We start from the raw sequence: 10,001 nt of genomic DNA on the forward strand, positions 1-10,001 counted from the left end.
AAAAAAAAAAAAAAAAAAGTCAGAGGCTACCTAAATTCAAGGGGAGGGAATGTAACTCTCCATCTCCATGTAGGCAGTGTCAAGGCATTTGTGACCATTTAAATCATAGACAGTAAGATGAGTGGGGAAAATGGGCTACTGGATGGTTCTACTTTGAAAGAGAAAGGACTTTCCTCTCATTGCCCATTCCGGATTCACAGAAGAAAAGCTGGGATGCAGACAAAAGGAGGCCTATGGGAATAGGACCTGCAAAACCATCTCATTTTTTCTAAATGTGACAAGCCTGATTTTGTATTTCCATTATATATCTATATATTACATTTTTAGATTTTTTTTCCTTCCACCAAGTATTGGTATTATTTTCCTCTTCAGATAAGTTGAAAATAGTCTATATTTTAAGAAGGCCAAGTGTAAACTCCCCAGTACTATGGTAATAAGAAGAAAAGCAGAGAGACAGAAAATTGAATATATAAATGAAATGTAATCCTTTAATTCTACTTAGTTACAATCTGGCTTGTGTTACCCAAAGCTGACCCTGTGGCGGTTTGAGCTGTGTCATGTTTTTGTGTGTGTAAAATGACATTGATCGCTCTCTCTGCGAGAGGGGAACTCATCTCCTCAGTAGAGTCTTGCAAACCTCTAATGTTACAGTAACCATGGTAGTTCTCTTCTGTCACTCTTTGTTTTCCACTGCTGAATGGACTCAGATTTATTCTATGAAACACAAGAATTCTGGAGGGAATGAGAGTGCCCAGTAATCCTTGATCATATTGCTCTCACAGCAGTAGTTTTCCACTGGCCTCTTCCAGTCATTTTATCTGAATTATTTAGAATCGTGTGCATTTACCTGTCTATTTGAAGTGCTCTCCTCATTGGTGCATTCATTATGCACAGCCCTGGATGTCCACAGTTTAATTCCTAACACTGCTTTTGAGAAGGGGAGTAATCAATTTCAGGTGTTTGCTTCATGAAACAAGGGTACATGGGATCCAGTTTCTCTCAGCCCAAAGGGGACTATACCTTTTCTAGGGATTTCAGCCACTGAGCTTGGGTATATCGAGTTAGGGGTAGTTCATTCCCATCAATGCTATGATCTAACACATCCAATTAATATGACTTTAACAAAAACATGGGATACCTTTTCTGTAGGCATGAATGTTGGTAGATGGTGTAATCTCTGAAGAATACAAATGGACAGGATGGAGAGGTGTGGGGAGAAAAACATGTTTGGCTTCACAACAAATGTCACAAATTATCAAGAGAGAGGACGTCAAAAGAATCAAAGTTACACATTTTTGCCCTCATATTACCCTCACCAATTACTGGCAAAAATTATGATTATCTTTCCTGTTTAGCTCATTAAAGTGGAAACTACCTGGGACTAATTGCTAGAGCCCTAAAATATTGTCACCCTGGCTGGAGTGCAGCGGTGCTATCTCAGCTCACTGCAACCTCCACCTTCTGGGTTCAAGCGATTCTTTTGCTTCAGCCTCTCAAGTAGCTGGGACTATAGGCATGTGCCACCACACCCAGCTAATTTTTGTATTTTTAAAAGAGATTTTTGTATTTTTTAAAAGAGATGGTCTCAAACTCCTGACCTCAGGTGACCCACTCACCTCATTCTCCCAAAGTGCTGGGATTATAGGTGTGAGCCCCCACGCCCAGCATAGATTTTTAAAAAGCCCTTCAACTTAGCGTATAATTTCCTATCATGAGTTGACCAGTGAGTTAAGTACTCAGAATCTCAAAAGCTTTAATAATGTAAAGAATGCAGTTTTGATATGAAAGAAACATTGGTTATTTTATAATTAGCATTACATGTTGTACCATCCTGCTGTTTTATTTTGCTGAAAAGGAATTGCCAGTCTTTTTTGTGAGTGTTTTGTTTTGTTGAAACAGGGTCTTGCTCTGTTGTCCAGGCTGAAGTGCAGTGGCGCAATCATGGCCTCCCCAGCTCAAGCAATTCTTCCACCTCAGCCTCCCCAGTAGCTGGGTCCATGGGAATATGCCACTATGCCCAGCTAATTTTTTGTAGAGACAGGGTTTTGCAATGTTGCCTAGGCTGATCTTGAACCCCTGGGCTCAAGTGACCCTCCTGCCTTTGCCTCCCAAAGTGCTGCCCCAATCTTTTTTTTTTTTTTGGTGTTAGTTTCCGGGTCTCTATATTTTCCAATAGCAGGGAAATAAAAGTATGCTCACCCATATTATTTCTTTTTACCATTTAGAAATAAGAAAAATACCCAACATGCAGTTTTATCTATGTACAACAAATAAATGTAAAGCAGTGCACATAATTATAATTATTATATGCATGGAAGAGTTTCGGTACATTTAATCCCCTGTCTAGCTAATATCCGGTAATGAACCAACTTTAAAAAGTTAAGTTCAGGCACAGTGGCTTATGCCTGTAATCCCAGCACTTTGGGAGGCTGAGGCGGGTGGATCATTTGAGCCCAGGAGTTCGATACTAGCCTGGGCAACTTGGGAAAACCCATCTCTACCAAAAACTACAAAAAATTAGCCAGGTGTGGTGTTGTACACCTGTAGTCCTAGTTACTCAGGAGGCTGAGGTGGGAGAATCACCTGAGCCCCAGAGGTTGAGGCTGCAGTGATCTGAGATTATGCCACTGCACTCCAGCCTGGGCATCACAGTAAGACTCTATCTCCAGAAAAAAAAAAAAAAAAAAAGTTAAACTGCAAAATTAGTTTCTACATTTTATAAACTTTTTATTAAAAAATTCAATAGCAGCTTCCTAGATTTAAAAAAAAAATCAAACAGTATATATTAGTTTTAATGAGATTCTCCCCTCCATGCTAGAAAATATGTATTTTAGTCATTAAGGAACTTACCCAGTGTCTCTATATATCATCCCTCCCAAAAGAATTGGAAAGAAATAAATGGAATATGCTCCATTTCCTCCAGGTAGGACCCAAAGAGTGCTGCATCTTCTGTTAAAAGCAGGGTGACTAACCATTTGCTCAGGATTTTCAGGGTATAGCAGTGATAGTCTCATGTCCCCTGAAACCCTGAGATCCCCAGCAACCACAGCAATTGGTCACCCTAATTCAGGTGGCTTCCCTAGTAAAGATTGTTACATCTTACTCTGTGAATGGAGAACCACTTTTTTTTAAGCTTTGCAAGTATTCATTTTCATTTTATTCAGTTTCAGTCTTTCTTCCCCTTTATTTCTTCCCTGTCATTTTAGTTCTTGTACCCACTACATGAGCTGGAGGCTTGCTTTTCACTCTTGGTTATTCACAATGCTTTGTTTTTAGTTTTCTTGAAAGAGCTTGTCCAGAAAGGGGACCTAATGTGCCTGATTTTTTGATGGTTTGTTTTGATTCCCTTCTTCACTACGTATTTACTTTGGCAGCCACACCATTTCTGCCTACTTCATCTAAAGAGAATATCCCATCATAGAAGGGCAGATGTGTTTGCTGTGGCTCTGCTTGGAAAACAGCTCAGCGTTGCCCTTCTCTTGGGCTGCACCAAGGGCATGATATCACTCAGTGGGTAACTGTTCACTGCCTGGGACTTCTGCTGATTAGGAGCTCTCTGCATCCATAGGCCATGCTGCAAACCACATATTGCATAGTAAGGAGCTGTCTAGACTTGAACCTTTAAATTTATGAAAAATTGGCAAATCTGGTTTGCATAATTCATTGGGTTGCTTCTTTTTGCATTTCTTGTATGATTTTAAAAAATTGTTTTCCCCTGATAGTGAGTTTCTAGCACTCTGGTCTACTCAGCTGTGTTATTTCCTAAACAGCTAAAGAGAAAAATTGTCACAGATATACAGGCTGTGAAATTCTCCCTAGTTGAAAATAAGCCACATATGTCAGTATTCATTCAGAAGCAGAAATTTGCTTTTCTCTGTGCTTTTTGAAAACCTAAAAGCAGTTTCAAGTCATCTTCCAACCTATATCTGTCTTTTAGCAGCGCAAAAGCACAGTTTCCTAGAAATGACTGAGGCTTAAGCACACAGCCATGTGCTGATATATACAGATTCTATCCATTCATTGGCAAAGAGAAGTGCTTTAAACTTACTGGTAATTAAATGTGCCACTAATTGTGTCTACGACAGTGACAATGTAACAAGTAGAACAGCTAAGTAGATTTAAACCTCATTCAAGTAACATTCTGCCATTTGTGCTGCTTATCCTCCTTGGGCTTTGCAATCCTGGCTGTGAATATCAGGACCCGTCCAGCCTAGGGTCCTGGATACCCGTCCAGGTATCCTTGGAAGCCTCTTCAGTTTGGCACTTTATGAAACAGCAAGATAATGACTTGTTGAGACTAATCAAACCCACATTATAGAATGAGACCTAGGTAATCAAATTTATGGTTCATATAAATCAAATGATATAAACAACCAACTCCAAATCACATAGAGTGTACAACCTGATGCACACTGTAGTCCGGAGTGGGCGAGAGAATGGCCCTTTGTTCTGGTGCTGCCTTGTTTCCTCTTTCTTCCTCTGGTGCCATCTGAGTCTGTGGATGTTCTTTGGGGTATAGCTGTCCTTGTCTCACTCAAGTCAGCACCTCAATGCCACTATTTACATCAAAGCATCATGGACAGTTCTCAGTTTCTGTATTTGTAACTGTTGAATGTTTACATGAGGGAGGGAGGGGCTTTTGATTGCAAGAGACAGAGAATTCCCCTGGGTTACTTTAGTGGAAAAGGGGTATTTATTGTAAGCATATATGTTGACAGAAACTCTTGGAAGTAGCTGCTTTCTCTGGCTCTCACAGTCATATGGTTTCCTTCTTCCATTGTGTCTCTGCTTTTCTTTTTTTGTTTTATTCTCGTCCCTCTACAGATAACATTCTTTGGCTTACTCATAATTTCCCCTTCCTCGTAAGTTCAGTTTTCACACATTTCTCCAAGCCTCCTTCTAAATCTAGAACTTTATGCTGCAGCTCCAAACGTTAACTGGCTCAATCTCTTTATTTTTTCTGAAAGTCCCAGTGTGACACAGATTATTATGGATTTTAATACTCGTCTCTCCCACCTTACTTTATGCTTCTTGAGCATAAGATGTTGTCTATTTTCCTTGCCACTGTATACCCACGGTGCCTAGAACAAAATAGGTACTGAGTACATATTTTATGAATGAATAAAATGTGCAAAAAAACCTGAAATCCCCTAACTATTCTTGGTTGGGGGAATTTTCTACCTGAGTTGAACTGACTGAGTCTTCTCAAACATGAGTCCATTTGGAATGAAGTCATCTTATTCTTTTCTTAGTTCTGTTCCAAGAACCTCAAATGGCTTTCCAATTTAAGGCCAAAATTTTCCATAAAAATTGATGCGATAAAACATTTAAATAGTAAATGTTGGGACAGAGATTGTTTCCATGGTGACTTCTGCTTCAGGAATCCTTGTTCTAAGCACTGAAGAGAATGACTGAGCTGACACACCACTAACTTCACATCATCCAGTTGCCATTAACCTAAATCCAGCCAGCTTTATCAGTGCCGATGGCAGCGACCTTGTCTTTGATTCATTCCTGGGAGGTTCTTATTTTGGCAAAATGAGTTCATAAAGGAGATGAAGGTGGTGGAAAAAGTATTTCAATCCTGCTATTGCAAGTTGAGATGTGAGCCGGGTGTGGTGACTCACATGTGTAATCTCAGCACTTTGGGAGGCTTGGGCAGGATGATTCCTAGAGCCCAGGAGTTCGAGGCCAGCCTGGGCAACATGAGATCTCATTTCTACAAAAAATTTTAAAAATTAGCTAGGCACAGTGGTGCACACCTGTGGTCCCAGCTACTCAAGAAGTGAGGTGGGAAGATGGCTAGGTGGGAGGATGGCTAGACCCAGGTGTTCCAGGCTGCAGGGAGTTGTGTTTGGTTCAGTGCTCTCTGGCCTGGGCCACAGACCAAGACTCTGTCTCAAATAGAAAGAAAGAGAGAGAAAGAGAGAGAAGGAAGGAGGGAGGGAGGGAGGGAGGGAGGGAGGGAAGGAAGGAAAAGAGGGAGGGAGGCAAGGAGGGAGGGAGGAAGGATGGTGGGCCGGGCACGGTGGTTCATGCCTCTAATCCCAGCACTTTGGGAGGCTGGGGTGAGTGGATCACCCGAGGCTGGGAGTTCAAGATCAGCCTGGCCAACATGGAGAAACCCCATCTCTACTAAAAACACAAAATCTTAGCTGGGCGTGGTGGCAGGTGGCTGTAATCTCAGCTACTTGGAAGCCTGAGGCAGGAGAATCACTTGAATTTGGGAGGCAGAGGTTGCAATGAGCCGAGATTGCACCATTGCACACCAGCCTAGGCAACAAGACGGAAATTCTGTCTCAAAAAAAAGAAAGAAACGAAGTTGAGATGTGCTAACACTTACCTGTCAAATGACTTTTCTTTGTGCGGTGCCAAAGTTTTCTGACTTTCCCTCAGAAAAGTATATGAGTATATGTCTGGGTTATATTCTGTCTGTGTTCCCAGCCACACTGCAATAATGGGGTAAAGGCGGAACAACTTCCTAAGTGCAGACCAGATGTTGAACAATGGCCTTACTGTGCAAAACATGGACAGCAGATACTTCTTTTGTGACCCTCTGCTTTCTCCAATTAAACACTCCTTGTTCTTTTTCAACCATTTCACGAAATGATCTTTTGGTAGCAGAGACCACTGCCATGTGGTTTTCTGTTATGAACCTAAACTTTCTTTTCTTATTGTTTCATCACAAGACAGATAACATTATTTTCACCAACATTCTGAAAATTATCTAAGTAAACGTATTCCCTTCAACATAGTTACCTTGGGAGAAAAAATGTTTATTCCAATGACATGGTTATTGCCCAAAACATGTCTAGAACTCCCATCTCCATGCCACTAACTTGCTTCTCTCATATTCTGAAGCATGTGGAGTGCAGCTCTATAAGAATATATGGCTAAAGATGTGAATACACATGGGTTTTCATTTTATTTGACCTATAACGCATTTACACCTACCTCATCTTTTTCTTTCTAAATAATGAAAGATCCAAATACTGAATGAACACTCTCATATTTATAGTAATGTCCACATTTGTTCATGGATAACTGTATAACTCTTTACTTGACCCTAACTTTAGAAACTGCCCATATAGCACCTCAAATTTGATATTAATAGCTATTAAAAATGCTATTATCTATGTTAAGTGGAATTTTAGGTTTCATTGCCTAAAACCTAAAATGGAAGTAAAGTGGATTTTCTTGTCATCTACAGGAAATGTTTGATGTTATATTGGATGAAAATCAGCTTGAGGACGCGTGTGAACATCTAGGGGAGTACCTGGAGGCATATTGGCGTGCCACCCATACAACCAGTAGCACACCCATGACTCCACTGCTGGGAAGGAATTTGGGCTCCACAGCACTCTCACCATATCCCACAGCAATTTCTGGGTTACAGGTATTGTCACTTTGTCGCTCGTGCTTTTTACAATTTTATGTGTAAAATTCTTTGGGAACTTGATTATGATGGAGACTTTAGTCATCCTTAATCTGAAGAGTGCACATTATATTTAAAAATCTTAAATATTATCTAATTAGGATCTATCCTAGAGAAAGCTACCCAGAGAGTGATCATTTCCTGAGAAACTTTGCTCTCTGTTAATTTATAATGGATTTTACTTAGGTAAATTAACCTTACCTACATGTAAACTCTGCTGGGAAACTTAATGCCTATTCAGTGCACCTGCCCATTACTTTTTTTTAGAGACGTAGTCTCGCTCTGTTGTCCAGGCTGGAATGCAGTGGTATGATTATAGCTCACTGCAGCCATAAATTTCTGGACTCATGAGCTCATGCAATCCTGTTGCCTCAGCCTCCCAAATAGCTGGGACTACAGGCACACACTACACACATGGATAATTAAAAAAAAAAAAATCTATAGAGACAATGTCTCACTTTGTTGCCCAGGACGGTCTCAAACTCCTGGCTTCAAGCAATCTTCCTGCCTTAGCCTTCCAAAGTGTTGAGATTACCGTCATGAGCCACCACTCCTGGCCCCTCCATTACTTCTTAATGCTACTTCGTAAGGATTACACAATAGCTAAGTAAAATATATGGGTGCAGATAGGCCTTTCAACTGCCCTTAACTAATCCTGCCCCACCCAGGTTGCTAGGCCTGCTCTCTACCTTGCACAAGACGATGTGGATATAAGTAGAGTTGCTCTGTTCAGAAACAGTAACCGATCCCTGAGTTTTCTTGGAGTTTTGCAGGCGCTCACCTTTGTAAGTGGCTGTGGTATGTGTCCTTTAGGGATGCTGAGGACAAACACAGGATCAAGAGGTTTTCTCTTCTGCTGTTCTGGGGCTGCACACAGAGGTAGAGATAGGGAGCCAGAGACCTCATGGTACGAGATAAGCCTTGTCTTTCTACATCGATTATTGTTTACCATTTATCAGGTAGCTGCTGGAATGTGGCCAAACCTGCAGCAAACTGAGGAACATGTAGTCAATTGAGCCCTCTTGTATCATGATGAGTTTTGTTTTAATGGGTTATAATGATAGTCATAATTGTCGATCATATGGAGTTAACTCTGAGATAAATGACACTCTCTGAAATGCTATTATTGCTGTATTACTCTGTTACCAAATTGTACCTTTGTAAGCAGAAAAACTGCCATACATATGAATAGGTTTTGAAACTAGAAATGAACATGAAAAATGTACTATGGTAATGCACAGCACATATACATGCATTAGGACTATTTCCTGCCTTGTTTCACTTCCTTGGGCTGATCTGAGTGTACATTACCATTGACTAGTTTGGATCGGCTCTGAATTGTACATTGTGGAATGAGAAATAGATGCATGAAGCAATATGCTTCTGTAACATAAGTAGAAATGCAATGTTGCACTTTTGTAATGAATGCAACACTCTTGGCTCATCACTGCTAAGACATCCACCTAGAGTGGTTCTCCCTGTTTCACTAATGAGTTAATGTATTACCCTTTATTCTGTGGCCTATTTCTTCTCATGGTAACTATTGATACTTCATTGTTAGACATCTGCTTGAGGTTAAAGGCACAGTCTGTGACCTGTCAAATGAACTTCCTTCTGCCTGAATCTGAATGTATTTTAGATGAGATGTGTGTGGGCTCATGGTTTCAGCAGTATCCTGTGCCTTAACCGATGTGACCTACCTAAACTGGTAGATACAATTAGATAAATGTTTTCTCATAGTGAAGAAAAATGTGGAATAACATTTTCTGAGCCATCAAATAAGTATCTTAAGATACTAATTTCAATTAATGATATTTGAGGAATTTAGCTTATATTGGAAGATTATTTTGCAGGACATTTTAGTTGGGGAAGCAATGTTTGTAAATGTATCAGTTAGTTGGCTTTATAATTATTGTATACACCCTTGGAATGATTATTACATTTATATAGGATGCAGAAACAGACACTTTTTTTTTTGAGATGGAGTCTCGCTCTGTTGCCCAGGCTGGAGTGCAATAGCGTGATTTCAGCTCACTGCAACCTCTGCCTCTCAGATTCAAGCAATTCTCTGCCTCAGCCTCCCGAGTAGCTGGGATTACAGGTGCCCATCACCACACCTAGCTAATTTGTGTATGTGTGTGTGTGTATTTTTAATAGACACAGGGTTTCACCATCTTGACCAGCCTGGTCTTGAACTCCTAACCTTGTGATTCACCTGCCTCAGCCCCGCAAAGTGCTGGGATTAGTGGGTGTGAGCCACCGTACCCAGCCACAAACATTTTATTTTATGAACAGCACAAGTAATAATTTTATTAAAATTTTTTAAAGGTATAAGGAGGCTGGGCATGGTGGCTCATGCCTGTAATCCCAACACTTTGGGACGCCAAGGAGGGTGGATCATGAGGTCAAGAGATCGAGACCATCTGGCCAATATGGTGAAACCCCGTCTCTACTAAAAAATACAAAAAATAGCTGGGTGTGGTGGCACGCGCCTGTAGTCCCAGCTACTCGGGAGGCTGAGGCAGGAGAATTGCTTGAACCTGAGCGGTGGAGGTTGCAGTGAGCC

General features: G+C 40.8%; 1 protein-coding gene across 4 annotated transcripts in view; it reads left to right on the top strand.

Moving 5' to 3' along the window:
- Positions 1-10,001, top strand: part of CACNB4 (calcium voltage-gated channel auxiliary subunit beta 4) — a 273,910-nt gene that overhangs the window by 258,546 nt on the left and 5,363 nt on the right. For all 4 annotated transcript variants that reach the window (XM_017523204.2, XM_017523205.2, XM_017523207.2 and 1 more), the window contains one exon: positions 7,211-7,396. In XM_017523204.2, the coding sequence (XP_017378693.1) occupies positions 7,211-7,396 (186 nt within the window). The remainder of the gene's footprint in view (positions 1-7,210; positions 7,397-10,001) is intronic.

Source organism: Cebus imitator, unplaced genomic scaffold (assembly GCF_001604975.1).
Source record: "Cebus imitator isolate Cc_AM_T3 unplaced genomic scaffold, Cebus_imitator-1.0 Scaffold27, whole genome shotgun sequence".
In the NCBI taxonomy this organism is placed as follows: Eukaryota; Metazoa; Chordata; class Mammalia; order Primates; family Cebidae; genus Cebus; species Cebus imitator.